Here is a 16,213-nt window from a genome sequence, read left to right on the forward strand (position 1 = left end):
CTGTGTTAAGCCTTCCTCGTAAATCACGAGGAGGGGGAGGAATAAGGGGGTTGGCTCGTAAATCGTAGGTCAAAATTTTACGGGACAATTTTTTCTTTTTTTTTTTTTGGCCAGGTGACGACAATCGAAATCGCCCTCCTCCCCTCGGTGTTTCATTTTTCATCGACGGCGAAAAGAAACGCGAAATGGGACGAAGGAAATTGTACAGCGGCTATTTTATGCCAGGCCACGATCAAAGTTTTACCTTTCATCACTGACTCTGCCCTCGTAAAAATGCGTTAATCAAATACGTGCCGTCCGAATAACCACGTTACTATCCTGCCCCGTCATTTATCTCCCGAAACACCCTAAATCCTTCGGTTTTATTACATTCTCTGTCATTTAGAAATCGTTTCGGAAAATCTACAAGTTAATTTATAAGTCAAATTGGACAAAATTAGAGAATAAACTAATCTATCAAACGATTTGAAAATTTCTGAATAAATTAAACGTATTTTTTTTCCTTTTTGACTGTTCGATAATTGGGCTTTCATCTGTCTTGATATTAAGAAACGGAACGGGAACGATTATTCAAGAAAAATGATGGAAAACATCGAATTTCACGAAAGCGTTTCAGACTACGCTTTATCGAGGATGGAGGGGTGAAATCTTCCGATAAAAACTTTCGAGTCATGACCAAGACATCGTTCAGAAATAAAACGTCCCGTAGGAGTAATAGCGTCGGTGGGGATCGTGCACACGGAGTCATCGTCGCCGAGAGTTACTCCGGTAGACGACGGTTGCTTCTTACGAGGACACGCGTGCTGTTGGAATAAAAAAGATGGAGAGAAAAGGTCGAAGAACGAGGAGCGGGAAATACGAGAGGGACAAAGCGCGAAAAGAGGGATGACGAACGGAAATGAGCGAGCGATAGATCTTGATGAAATTAAAAAGAGATGAGAGTACAAATAAAAATCGGAAGAATGAAAGACGAAATAAAAAAAAAAAACAGGGAAAAATATTCTTCCCTGTTTCTGAGATTCCGGATTGATGAAGAAGAAAATAAAAAACGAGAGAGAAATAAAAAAAAAAAAAAGAGCCAATTAATCGTTACTATGTAAAAGAAGATCGAGGGGGGGAAAAAGCAGAATAAAAGGGGAAAAAATAATAAGAAAGGAACATTGAGAAAAAATCGAGGTGTGTCGATACCTCGAACTTGTGCGTTAGCGCACAAAAATGAAAAATATAGACGCGAGAAGAGGCGACGTGGTGGTCTAGGCGGACGAGATAATCTACAATCGAGGATGAGGAGGGGAAACGAAAGGATGGCGAGCGAGTGAAAGAGAACGAGGTGGAAGATTATAGGCACGTATTGGCGCATCGGCCCTCTGGGCTCACCCTCCTTCCTATAACTAGTGTGGGGATATAAATGTAATCCAGAAGCCAGACGTGACGTACATAGTTGCCTAGAACGCTCGCCTTTCGTCCGTCTCTTCTCGCGCGCTCTCTCGTCCCCAAACTCTCTTCTTACCGAGTAGATACATCGGCGTATATTGGCTAGAACGTAGAACGCCATTTTTACAATCTCATACCTCATGCAATATCCATCGACGAATTCGAGTTTAGATCATTCGTTTCGTAAAGAAAGGTTGCAACTTATTTCAATTTGGCCGGGAGAAATCCGGAGGAAATCTTCGATTACGAAGCAAGTAGCCGGGAGAATGGCGGGTTGGCGGTGGCGGGTAGAGCCCTTAATTCCGGATGGAACCGAAAGCGGAGAGATTAAAGGCGTTGCCCGAAGGAAGGAGCGTGTGTGGTGGATCGAGCGATCAGAAGTAACGGTGGTAAGGCAGGGCCGGTTCCTCGATTGAGAATCGCGAACACGTAGACGCTTAACGAGGGTGCTCGTGCGGAGAGAGCGAAAGAAGCGACCGAAATGTACGCCCGACGATATGACGCTCCAAGATATTTGGATTCGTGAACGAGCATCATCGGCGTCCCCTTTTTATTGTGTCGCTTATATACGAGCTCCTTCCTCTCATCGAGACTCTCATCGAGACTCCGGGCACGCTGGAACGAAAGTAGCTCGATATTATGGAACGAGAAAAAAAAAAAATATATCTCCTATAAGGATATCTCCAAGTTCTTTCAACTTTGTTGAAAATAATGTATCTCGAGTAATGTATCTCCGTTCTAGAAAAATTAAAAAGTTTCGATTAATGGGATGATCGACGTTTATCACGCGACAACATGCGTGTTGTTGCTTACAAGGCGTGTCGCCTATCAGCCAACTTGTCGAGCCTGTAAAAGCAACGGGTTATGGAGTAATAACTCGGCGTTGTGTGCCCCGACGCGACATCAGGCCAAGGCAAACACGCGGTTCACGGCTCGCCTGCATTTCCGTAAACTACGTTTCCACCCACTACATTTCCGCTTCCTCTCCCTCTCCCTTCGAATCGAACGAGAAAATAACCCTTAACACCTCTCGAAAATCGTTTTCCCAATGTTCATTAACGAAGCGAAATAATTTATTAATCAAATCGAAGATTTAAACGAGTAAAGTCTGACTTTCGTTCCTGAATTTCCAGCTCGTATTTTGAATATTCTAAAATCGAGATGCACGGGTGTTTGATGCGCAAATACTTGGTGCAAAGCGTACAGACTTACGTCATATCCGCAAAAGGGAGTCTCTCAAGATCTTGCCAAACGCGCGCGTCGCTTTCTCCCCTCCTCCCCTCCATCTCTCTGAAACGTCGAAACGTCCAATATCGGATCCCGAGAAAACGACGGTATCCATCCCCCGTTCCAGATGCGAGAAAATATGTCAATCAGGGCGAACGGCGTTGCAAACGACAAAGTTTCGATAATGATCGCGATCCGATCGAATCGATTTGAATTTTAAATCCGCGTCCCGCGCGCGCCATTCGAAATTTTGAACGCGTGAAAATGTATAAAATCGTCGCCCTCGTCGATCTTTCAAAATCAATGACACGACGAAAAGAACGTTTGAATATCGCGTCACTCGACGCGATATCGGATTGGCAGCACACCATTGGCAACATTATCAACGCGATCGTTTATTAACGCGTCGAATCATCCCCCTCAACGACAACCCGGCCGACGAGACGACGAGAGAGAGCGAGAGGGAGAGAGAGAGAATGAAGTAGGCGCGATATCGAATTTACAACAGGCGAATTCGCTGAATCGCGAAGAAATTCGGTCACCGATAATCGAAGGGCGCGTCGCGGCACGAGATATTGCACGCTCGACGATATTTCATCGATAGCCTCTCCCCCGTGCATCGATTGTGCACGTGCACGTCGCAATATTGTACCGTCAACATTTAGCCCGATGCAGCATGAGTCGGTCGTAACAATTTTTATCCGGGCAAATGCTCTCGGCAACCGGACGACGCCGGGGCTGTCCGTTTCCGCACACCGTTTCCCATCGATCGATCGAAAGTCTCCGGAGGATTTCCCCGTTACTTTCGACGATGGGTCATAGCCAGGAAATAGAGTAGCCCTAATCGGTGGCCCGGTTTTTCCGGTGAAATTTTCCAGGGAACGGTCGAACTAGGGAGCGGGTTATTGGTATCGGGTTACCGTCTTTTATTTCCCCTCTTACGACACCCTCTCGGCCCCGAAATGAGATTTCATACGGAAAAATGTAATCGATATGTTTAATAAATCGCGCCAATATTTCCGAGCATCGATTCAAATGATTGGATAAATTCGTGGAAAAGAGTTGAAATGCTTGCTCGATGCTTATAATTAAATATTCCAGTTCTTTTTAATTTAAGTTCATAAAGTGAACAATTTACAATTTACAATTTACAATCTTTACGAAACGTAAGAATAGGTATGTATATATTTATATAAAATTTTCCGTATAGTATTACAAATTGTCATTCGAAGCCCTTTACACACGGATACAGAATCCAATCGATTAGTGAACCGTCTCTAATCAGGCTCACCCCGAGCGTAACCTTCGATGACGCTGATTTGACGCCGATAATTCGACACCCGGTGTATGATTTCAGTCGTGGGCCACTCGTGGAACCACGCTAAAAGAAGGTAATACGTTGCAATATTAAGTAGAATTCCCGCTGGTATCCCAGCTGGAAAAGAGAGTCGGGAAGGAAGGATGAAAAGCAAGGATAAAAGAGGGTTGAAGGCCAACATGTATGCCAGACATGTGCGACCCGCACGACTTATATCTGTTACGGGAGAGTATCTCCTAGCGTGAATCGCAGACATAATATCTTCGAAGAACGTAAGGTTATAAATATATATAATATATATATAAAACTGACAATACGTTTTTGGCGTTTACGTAACGAGATCGAGAACGTGATATCGAGTTACGTTCCTTTCTTTGAATGAAAAGGAATCGTTTGTTTTTTGTGACCATTGAAAAAGGACAATTTCGATGTAACGTTGAACGTTAGAACGTTGATTAAATTTTATATGTGCTTTGGCTTTTCCAATTCAGTCGCGCTTTGATCCGATCGATACCAATACTACGTGTATTGATATAAACGACCATTTAACAGAATGAATATTTTTGCTGCATAATGTATCGTTGGAGGTGGTAGTGATTAGGTGATCACTCACATCATGCCCGGACAGATATATGAAGATACAGTATCGATACACAAGAGGGAAACGGAAAGGGTGAGAACATAGGGTGGCAACATGTATGCCAGACATGTGCAACCCCTTACGATTTATATCTTACGCGCGCATACCCTTGCCACATAAAGTACGATTCACTTTGATGTTCGATTGTGTGATGGCGATATTTATACTTTATGTTTAATAAATTTTTTTAAAAGCAAACTTTACGACGGCAATCAGAAACTGATTGAATATTATTATATGAATAAGAAGTTTGTAAAGTAATAATCTACGTATGATAATAATATTTATTTAACACCTCGATGATTCCCTTTAAACAAATTTTTCATTTAATTCGATGTTACTCTTTGAAAAAATCGTGAGACATCCTATCTTTTGTCGTGGAAAGATCGAAGCGCTACGTGTGAAGCGAAGTGATATGATCGTAACATTTGAGTTGACAGTAGAAAACCCTACGAATTACCCGACTCGATAGAAAACATCGTGTGCACGATATAACGAAACAAAAAACTAATATTCTACGAAATATACTTTGTGTCCACGCGATAGCTGATACGATTTTTCCTCTCTCATCTCTTTTATCTTCCCCTTTAAAATCATTAATAAAAAAAAATAAGGCGTTTAATTGAACATAACGCGAGTGCGTTTCAAGAATGCCATTGCCATCCGTGTAAATTCGAAACAAAGGATTTTATAGCTGAACACGAAGCGCAGAAATTGCCGTAAATCGTTCCATTCAACGGCATCGTCTTGAAAAATCCTTAGCCTTAGCCTTCACCACCGTAAACCGTAATCCCTATAGAAAACCAACGAGACTTTTTTTTGGAAACCGCTAACGTGTCCACCCTCCCCTTCCTTCTTTTCGCCGCTTCTGCATCCCTGTCTTGTCTTTAAATCCGCTCCCCGTGTACTTAAATTATTGCTCGTGATAAAAGAATTATTCCCGGCTGTGGAACAACGGACACAAACAAGTCTTTCCATCGTGGTAACTATAATACATTGCACACGCGTGCAATGTATATTTTGAAGTCGAAAAATGGCGGAGTGAATGAGCGGGAAAAGATCGTGACAAGCGAGTGCAAAATGTGCGGATACACAGATAATAATATCGCTATCAATTGGGAAAAGATTAATTGCATAATTAAATGGGTATATAATAGTTTAATTGCACGATTAATTTAATCGTTGACACCGAGGAACGAAGAAATATATAAATAAAGTTCAAGCTTCGTGTTTTCCCATGTATAAAGTAGATAATTTGATTAATTATTTAAGAAATGAGAAATAGTTGAAAGCAAAGGAATTATATCGTTTACAAAGGAATTGACAGATCGTCGGATTATTCAAAGTATTAGTTTATGTTGTAGGTATACGCGTGCATGCATAAAATGGAGAGAGAGTGAATGGGAGGACGATGTTATCGTGCGACACACTTAATGAAACGTGATAATGCGGAACAACTATCGCAATACTACGGAATTATCCGTCTTACGATGCAAATGAATAAAATTAATCTTTATGAAATTATGAATTTATGAAATTATTTGGATGATAATTTATAATGGATGAGACGATGGCTGAAAAGGAGCAAACTTTAATAAATATTAATTTAATAAATATCTGTATGGTGTTTATCAAAATTAATTTAAAAGATGTAAAATTATGTACAGTAGAGAAGAATAACTTTAATCGGACTCTTTATTCTTTCGTATAGATTTCTTTTTGTACGACTAAAATTAATTTTTCAACGACGAAAGTTCTTTCTTGACCTTCAGTTTATCTCTCTCTTAGCCGTGAAAATTCATGAAAAATCGAATTAATGAAGAAATATAAAAGAAATGTAAAAGAATGATTCGACACAGAAAGTGAGATCCGTGATTCGTCGAACGATGGAAGAAATTCGTCGAACGTGAACATAAAATGAAACGATTGAAACTCGATGATGTAAATTTTATTTTATCGTTACAAAACGAAAACGTTCTAAACTTAAATTAACATCTCTTAGAATCCATTCATTCGGATTAACGGTCCATAGTCTCTCGTCGACATTTTGTAAATCAAGGTTAAGTCGTGGTCAAAATGGTCGAATTGCAGAGAAAACAGAGGAGTACCGTGGTGGTGAAACATTAGTGTGACGCATGCTAATTAACGAGACTAATTATGTGCTGGAAGCGTAAGATGGCCGCGTATTCGAGGTCACGAGCGAAAAGGGTCTATAATAATAGTTACAATGTAGCTGACGTTGCGCGAAATGCAATTAACACGTTTAACGTTGAATAAGCCGAATGAATAAACAAACAAGCAACAAAGCAAATAAAATATGAAACAAACAATTGAGAATGTAGACGATCACATGGGGAATGAAAATAAATTAATGACTGTATTGCACGTGTCGAATCAATAGCATTAATACAATTTTTATGAGAAATAAAATACATCGACGTATACCCCGATTTTCGATTAAATTCATAATTGAAAATCAAGCCCTAATCCAAAAACAAAGTTACAAATCTTTTTCCAAGCATTCCAAATACTTAATCAACATAATTGATGAACTGCCGGTCTCTACAATCAGATCGTAGCGAGCGTGCAACAGAGAAACGGGAAGGGAGAATCTTTGCATAGCCTAATTAACACCTACCGAGATGGAGAACTCCATCTAATCTGTACAATAGTGTTACGTTAAGACGCTTGTTTTCGACGGAAGGTATAACGCATACGTATTGATGTTGGGGAGGGGGAGGATGTAGAAGGGATGTAGATTCCGGAAGTCGTAATGCGGCGCGTTCCGAATGGTGGAACCAGGAAGGGAATAATATCGAGAGAATTACGTACGACAATGTTTCCGACCAACTTTCGCAAAAGCATCGAACGACCGGAAACTTATTCGATCTCTGAACACTCTCCATCTTTACACCTGGACAAAAAAGTTTTCTCTCCATTTGAAAAAACGAAACGACTGTTAAACGACTCGTTTCCTAAAGGATCGATCATTAATATAATCTGTCACTTATGCTGGAGAATCCTAAAGAAGAAAAAAAAGAAAAAAAAAAAAAAAAAGAGAAGAAGGAACGGTTCCGATTATCCGGCGAGAAATAACGGAACGCTTTTCCACACTCGTCACACACACAGGGTGAACGGCACGTAGGGGTTATATTGATCCTATATAATTTCGTAATAATCCCCTCGTGTACATTTCAAGCCGTGGAGAGGAAACCCTATGGAAATCACGTATCCGTTGATCCCCGGTTAAGTTTATCTTAAATGAGTCCACCGGATAGTTATCGCACGCGACGCGGCCGCACGGATCAATTGCGGCCAGAGCAAATGGAAAACTCGTTTGGTGGCAGTTTGCACAACGCGAATACGAGGTATCTGCGATCGGCCATCCCCGAACGAGGGCCAAAGAAATGGCGTACCCGGCCTGATTTCCCCCGCAAGAATATCGGAGGAACGACGGGAAATAATTCGTGGCTTACGTCAAAATGAAAGTAATTACGTTTCCTCCGGTCGTCCTCCTTTGTTAAATTTCGAGTCTATTGAAAATTTGAAGGAAGGAGAGGCGGAAAGATTTTTAATCTTCGATCTACAGCATTTAGAACGATATCGCGTTACTCTTGATCTCGGTTTAACATTATTCGCTAACGAATAATCCATAAAGTTTTTTTTATGGATTGATTAATAAGTAAATAATGTCGAATATCGATAAAATTGTTATTATAAAGAAAAAATTTTGTAAGCCCCCAATTAATGATTCTTTTCAATTTTCTGTAAAAAGGTTGATTAATTTTATTCCCTTTTTTTTTTTTTTTCATTCGTTATAAACGTTATATTGATGTAAAAAAAAAAAAAAATGAAAGCCTGAATAAAATCTTTTTAAAATAGTATGAAATAATTTGAATACTATTTCCACAAAACCGACATTTGAAGTTAATTGATCAAAGTGTAATTATATTGTAATAATAATTGAATTTTATCAAACGAGATATTATATTCTTATTGAAATTTTCAAAGAGGGATAATTATGAATTAAGTAATTCACAGAGGGGAAATGTCAGACGGACGATGAAATCCCATTATTCGATATATATCATCGGGGAAATCTTCTGTCAAGAACGGAGAGGAGAGAAGATTTTTTTATGGAAAAACTAGTTGCTTTATCGCAGCCGTATCGTATCCCGTTCAATTATGGAATTAACAACGTAAACGGTCGGCCCTTTCGGTCAGTTGCGTAATAAATGTTCACTGTTACAACGATAACGGGTCGAATGAATGCAACGGATACCGGTATTTATGCGATCCAGATATCAGTGGAACAATAACGACCACCACGGTATCGTACGCAAACGCGTGCGCGTAATTATTTTGGAATTAATGGGGATCCACGCTCATTGCTGAAATATTGTTACAAGGATCGATGGAAAAAAAAAAAAAAATCCAAGAGGCAAGAAGAAGAGATCGCTTTTCTATCGAACGTTCTGTTAATTACAGCGCAAATTAAAAAAAGAAAAATCGATTTGAAAACATGAGTTCCATTGATTTGTATAATGTCGACGCGAATGATTTATTCTTCTCTTCCTCCCTCCCTCTCTCTCTCTCTCTCTCTCTGTCTTTTTCTTTTTTTTTTTACATTGATGAACGTTGTAATTAAATGGTACGAACATGTGTACAACTTACTCGAAGAATTCAATGGAATTTTCCCTCGGAACAAAAAAGGACGTTTGTTAGAGAAGTTTTTCCATGGTTAATTTTAATGATTCTTATGCATAAATAAGGAAGAAATGTCTCCAGATAATATGCGTTTCCTTTCATTAGATCTAAAAAAAAAATAAAACACGTAAGAAACACGATATCTTGCGAAGGCAATAAATAAAATTTGTCGTGGTTGAACAAAGAACCAAAAAAAAAAAAAAAAAAAAGAAAAGAAAAGAAAAAAAAAGAAAGACATAAAATATCTTGAAAGCGGATTTCGAAGTTATACGTACGTTTTTTGCTTTATCCCCATAACGAGTTGTTGGTTGTTTTCTCTCTCTTTTATTTCTTTCCTTTTTTTTTTTTTTTCTTTACTACGATACATATCATGCGAATAATATACAACGATGCAATAAAAAGAAGGAAAGAAAGAGGAAACGTTCTTGGCGGGATATTTGTGTGAGAACGAAAGGGTGGCTCGGCTTAAGGAATGTCTACGTTGGTGGCAACAAAGGTCGAAAGACTCGACAAATATCATAAAATGTAAATGTCGCGGATTCACCATAATCCCGAGGAGCACTTCTCAATTTTCCAATACCTCCAAACCCGTTTTATCCGGTTTATTCCCGTTTACAACTCGATTAATTCCACACCATCGTTCGTCTGCCATTTTCGCAACCTGTTTCCCTGAGATTAAAATTTCTAATCTGAATGCTCGTATATTTTACATGGAACACCAACCACGTCGGATACGATTCAACTCTGTCGCCTCATCCCATCCGTACGAACAAAGTTTTGTCGGGATCGAATCGTTCTCCGCGTCAAAAGTAGTCTAAAAAGGTCATCTATCCAGAGCACGGAAATGTCCAAATTTCATTCATTCTATTTTAAGCGTTTCAATTAGGGAAAACTTTCCTCTTCGCCCTGCTATGAATAAAAAGTATTCCAATCAAACGAGTTATTTTAAAGGGGGGACATTAACAATGTATAACTTTGAATGAACATACTATACATGACTTTAAACACTCGAAAACTACCTTAGAACATTAGAAACTGAAACCAATTTTATTCCTACAACGAGCATCCTACGGTGAAAAGTTTTCCAAGTAATCGATTCAATTTTCCAATTCTTCTTGTCGAAATTCCAAGGAAGTGTTGCTTGAAAACTTGTCGGCAAAAGTTACACGTCGCCTGCTAAGACCTTAGGAAACGATTTTATCGACGTAACCGAGAAAAACTGTTCTCGCGACTATATCGCGTTACGATTGTCTTGTCATCGAAACTCGCGAGAAGTGCAACTCTCTTTCGTGCGCAACTCTTTTGTACGAATACACACGGGTAAAAATAGAAATACACGGCTCGTTTTACTCTAAATATCCGCGTACAAGCGTTCACGCGTGTACATAGAGTATACAGCGAGTTAAGCCATATAAGATAGATGGTCCAGCCAGTGGCCCCCTCTCTCTCTCTCTCTGAACTCGCACTTGTGATATATGGTGACGCCACTAAAAACTGGCAGATGTGTTGCCACCCCCTTTTGCCAACCCCCTTCAACATTTCATTTCAACCATCAGTTTCGCGAGAATTGTCGTCCTACCTTTTCTATCTCTATCACTTAGATAAATCGACGTGAAACGCGAACGATATTATATTCGAGAGATTATACAATATACGCTATGTCGAAAAAAAAGTTATATTAATCGTATCATATTGTCTTATCGTGACTTATTTCTTGGGAGATTATTAGAAAAAATATAATCTGTTCGTTTGCTCGTTTGTTTTCCATATTATGATGTAATTGAAAATTGAACGTTTTTTTCGTCGCCTGCTATCCTTAATGCTAATTTAATCGATTGAAAAATAATTGAAAGTGAAATAAAAACTTCTAGATCTTTTACATTGAACATATTTGACAAATTCATTTGTCACGAGTACAATTTAATTCAATTTAGGCAAAATGAGAATCAAATAAATGAGGAATCAATAATTCTCGTACAAAGTTAAAAAATTATTTTTTATTTTGTCAATAATTTACTATTGTCTCCAATTCATTTGATAATAATATTATTACCAATTTTTATCATTATTTTTTCTCAAGTTTTTTTTATCAAGTATTTAATAAAATCAATGTAGAAAAAATCTAAAAATTAATTTATCACGAAAAGAGTCGAAATTTCGTTTGAAAAAGTCTCAAAAATTATGGAAGATCTACTATTCCTGTTATACACACGGCAACCAGATATAAAATTCTGATATTTCTTTTTTCTTTTTTTTTTTTTTTTGCACCGTACGGCGCAAACCCGTAGGGCATCCTCCAACGGAAGAGACACTGAAAATGGAGTTTTCACTTAAATTAACTCTCCTCAAAGGATGGAATCTACTCGCAACTCCACGAGCTACTTCCCTCGTGTACATTGCAACATGAACCTGCAATGGACGTGATGCTCGAATTAAAGAAAAAAAGTAACAAAAAAGAAAAAAAAATAAGAAATACCGGTTCATTAATGTTCAGTCGAATCTATGATTTCTTGTTGATTTTATTTATTATTTTCGTCTAAATAACGATTCTTTGTCATAATCATCTTATTATTTTAATTTGTAATTAACATCGTTATTTATTTTTTTCAAAATAGTGACACTGAATTGGTAAATTCAAATTTTTCCTTTTTCTTTCTAACTTTGATTAAAAAAATCTTGACCATCAATCGATCATTCGAGAAATATTATTTATCAATCCTAAAAAAGGGTCGCTTCAATTGTCTCGTAATTCTCGTAAGTTTTATTTCTAATTTTTCATAGAAGAAAAAATTTCGAAGAAAATTTCATTTTAAAATCTATATATAATAACAATAGGTTTTCGAGCTCCGTTTTAATTACAATTTTCAATTAATGTACAAGTTCTATTCACATAAAATTATCATTGACATCGTTTTATATATTCTAACATATATTCTAATATGCTCGCTAATCACTGCTGATTGTAAATATAATGTTCGACGAATTTAATATCAAAATACATAGAAACATATTAAAATATTTCTATTAATGATTTTTACATTTTAAAATAGCAAATATATATTTAGAAACTCAATTAAATTTTAAAAATAATTGGAAAATAACATTCTCTCGTTACAATTTGTTTATTCTTAAATTTCAAGTAGAGAAATTTGTCTCCTATGAAAAAACAAAATCAAAAACGAAAAACGTAATTTAATTTTAATTTTATTTAATTTTATCTTTGCTAGTGATTCCATTTTCAAAATTGATTTTTTCATAAACCAAGTGTCCGTGGCTTTGCAAGCTACCACCTTAAACGTGGCAAGGATGAGGATGAACCTGTTCGAGGACGAGAGGATTATACCATCCCATGGTAGCGAGGACGAGCCTAGGGATTCTACCGCCCATCCTACCTGGGGTTAACCAACATTTACATAGGCACGAACGTAGACTGAATAACAATGCTTGAAACGGAGCTAAAACCAGCTGTGCCATTTCACCGAGACAGCACGTTCGTCCTTCTGTTGAAGCACATCCTTTTGCAGAGCGTTCAATTGCACTATGTATTGAACTTGCATAGAAATTAAGATGGATGAGCAGAACTCGGTAATCGAAATTTAAGAATTTTAAAATTTCGAGAAATCATCTATTTTTGTACAATAACATAATTAAATATTGAGCTTTGTTACTATTATTCAATTCAATTAAATTTGATAACTTTTTATTCAATTATAATTCAAATCAATAAGTATATACACTAAAAAAAAAAAATAAAAAAAATATACTAAAATAAGTGTTTTTTAATTAATTGTTAAGTGTGAAAAATAGATTATAGATTTCTAAAGAGAATAATATTTGAGATCATCAAAAAACAAAAATCGATTAAATATTATTTTTATATATCAATTATATTACTGAAAACAAAATACTCTAAATCTAATTAATCGAATACAATTCGATCATTTGAAAAATATCGTATTGAAAACAAAAATTAAATCATATCATTTTCTATCTTATTTTTGATGTCGTTATATTTTTTACAAACAATTCAATATTCGTGTTATCAATAATAGGAAGACATAACTTATACAATTAATATTTTTAATGAATATTATGAACTTTTCGAAATGAATTGATTTTATAAATATATAAATATAAAAATAACATTGTAAATTAAACATCAAAAAGGAATAATAAGTAAATCGTATTAAAATTCTAATTTTATTATATCACAATAAATTTATTTTTCAAATAATTGGAGATAGGTATTTATGATATACTATACAATGTAATGTTTTAAAATCAATGTTATTTTAGATTCACGCGCATCATATTCTCTACGACATTTTATTTACTATAGTTAAATGCAAAGAATGTAACTGACCTGTCCACTTATCAAGAGCATTATAGCGCGCTGCACATACTGACTTTTTATCCAATTCGAGTACTTGGTTCACCTGTGTATAGTTTATGTAAAATTAAGAAAATAAATATTTTTGAATAATATAAAATCACATTACCTGATCAATTCGACCACGAATTGTACTATCCAAAATACAAGATACTAAAAGACTTTCAACCTCTGATACATCAATATTTAGTTCTTTACTTATAAAAGGAATATAAATTCTAGTGTATGGTTTAATTAATTTAATTAAAACCTATAAAATCATATAAAGAAATTTTAAATATGGATTTTCTTATTTTAAAATGTATAATATATATATACCTGTATATGTATATAGTATAATATATACCTGTGTGCGTATATTACGTAATAAATCTTCGATATGCTCTCTTATAAAAGGATCATCCATTATGTTATTTCTGTTTTGTTTTAAAATTAATTCAAATTGATTAATATCATTATTTTGATAACTGACTACTAAATTTGTCATTGCCAAAATCTCTGGATCATTTTTATATGGTTTTGCCTCCTGGGAGTCAAATGGATTAATACCAGATTTCATGAGCCTATATATTTAAATATTAACAATAAATTATAGAAGTAAATCTATTATTTTATTTATTTAATTTTTCTACATACTTACATATTTGCTAAAACTAAATATTTTAGACATGTAGTACGTCTTGGTGATCCAGATTCATCGTAATTTTTAAAAGCTTCAAAGAAATCAGTATGAGCTCTTTCAAATTCACCTTCTCTTAAATGCATTTTTCCTCCACATTCTTTTATATAACAAAAAATTTTAATTCAAATTATTAAATATCTTAAGTAATTCCTAATAATTTGAACTATATTACCTCTAATAACTCCCATTATTAATGGATGTGGTATAGCACTTTTAATATGTAAACTCTGTTCATATAAAGTCTTTAATTTCTTGTTGTTTTTTTGTGCAGTATACATTTGTATTTCTAATGCATAAATTTCTAAAAGTTGTGTTCCTTTTTTTAAATCATCTTCCCCATCATCAGTCTAATTAAATGTTTTATACATATATGTTAATATTATTAACATAAACATTATATAATTTATTAAATTAATTATTATATATATATAATTATATATAATTTATTATACATATATTATATTAATAAATTTTATTTACAAATAAGAAATTAAAGAAAGAAATTTACCTGACAACTTTGATGAAGTTGTTTTAATATTTTTGCTAATTTATTAAAATCTGATCGATCAAAATATAATTTTCCTAACTTTGTATTAGTTTTAAACCATAACCTATCATTTTTAGCATCTTTTAATGCATCTAAAGTAGTTTCATAAAAATCTTGTAATAATTCCATCTATAAAATATTTAGTAAAAAAAAAAAAATAAATATTGAAAATTAAAGAATTTACATTTTACAATTTATAATATCACTTACATTTTTTGAGGTACTAATATAATCTAATATAGAATTTATAGATTTTTCTGAATGATTTCTGGTAACTGCACTTTTAATATAAGTTAATAATTGTTTATATCGTGCCATCATTTCTTTATAATTACCCTAAAAAAATAAAATATTATAAAATAAAATTATATCTTACATATCATTAATCTAATATGACCTACCAATTTAAAATTAATCTTTATCATTTGCTTCAAAGCTTTGAAACCCCATTCACCCTTCTCTCCTCCCTCTAAATCCAAAACTTTTTGAAAACTTTGTAAAGCTGCTTTTGGATCATCTTCTTTTAAAGCTTTACTATTATAATATTGATTTTCTAAATCAACATCAGGTTCTGAATTTGAATCTTCAGAGTATTCCTAAAATTATTATAAAAATAATATCAGTTCGAAATTAGTTTTATCTCAAATCAATTTATCAATTTTAATAAAATAAAAAAAAAATTTAAAAATGCCATCTTAGAAGTATCATTATAATTTTATAATTTAAACAAATTTAAAATATGTGTCTTTATTTTTACTAGAAAAAATTGCAATAATATTATTTTTTTATTATTTAAACATTATTTAAACATTATAACATATTTGAAAAACTAATTTTAAATTTTACATACGTCAAGATTAAAATTCTAACCTATTTCTTAACCAAAATTTTTTTGAATTTATCAGTATATTCTTCATAGATGTAAATACTCACAAGACCATAATCTTCCTCCTCTTCGCACATAAAATCATCTTCACCATCTGACATTTTGTAAATATTTAAATTTAAATGTTAAAAATAAAACTTCCACGTTAACCCTGTTGACAACCGCAAACACGAAAAAGTTTATATTTTGAAATTCACATGTATGCACTATCTTACATGTGTTTTATACAACTTATATATCCTCAAAATTATAACATGATATAAAATTCTAAATAAATTTTAAAAATCATATGCATAATTCATTTATTAATTAATATTTTTAACTAATATATATAAAAACAATTAAATAATTTTTATTTAAATATATTTATCTACATATCTTA

At 34.4% G+C, this 16,213-nt stretch overlaps 1 protein-coding gene across 3 annotated transcripts in view; it reads right to left on the bottom strand.

Moving 5' to 3' along the window:
- Positions 1–16,028, bottom strand: part of LOC122715971 (COP9 signalosome complex subunit 2) — a 68,648-nt gene extending 52,620 nt beyond the window's left edge. Inside the window, exons 1-10 of one of the 3 annotated variants that reach the window (XM_043938607.1) lie at positions 15,879–16,028; positions 15,347–15,541; positions 15,156–15,281; positions 14,907–15,074; positions 14,571–14,745; positions 14,357–14,495; positions 14,063–14,279; positions 13,826–13,966; positions 13,690–13,762; positions 9,294–9,433 (exon numbers count right to left, since the gene is read on the bottom strand). In XM_043938607.1, coding sequence (XP_043794542.1) covers positions 9,303–9,433; positions 13,690–13,762; positions 13,826–13,966; positions 14,063–14,279; positions 14,357–14,495; positions 14,571–14,745; positions 14,907–15,074; positions 15,156–15,281; positions 15,347–15,541; positions 15,879–15,932 — 1,419 coding nt within the window. In that variant the 5' untranslated portion in view covers positions 15,933–16,028 and the 3' untranslated portion in view covers positions 9,294–9,302. Of the gene's footprint in view, positions 1–9,293; positions 9,434–12,659; positions 12,952–13,512; positions 13,763–13,825; positions 13,967–14,062; positions 14,280–14,356; positions 14,496–14,570; positions 14,746–14,906; positions 15,075–15,155; positions 15,282–15,346; positions 15,542–15,878 lie in introns of those variants that run through there. The other 2 variants (XM_043938609.1, XM_043938608.1) reach the window with 2 other exon arrangements.
- Positions 16,029–16,213: the final 185 nt, after the last annotated feature.

Source organism: Apis laboriosa, unplaced genomic scaffold, assembly GCF_014066325.1.
Source record: "Apis laboriosa isolate Shangri-la unplaced genomic scaffold, ASM1406632v1 scaffold40_cov151, whole genome shotgun sequence".
In the NCBI taxonomy this organism is placed as follows: Eukaryota; Metazoa; Arthropoda; class Insecta; order Hymenoptera; family Apidae; genus Apis; species Apis laboriosa.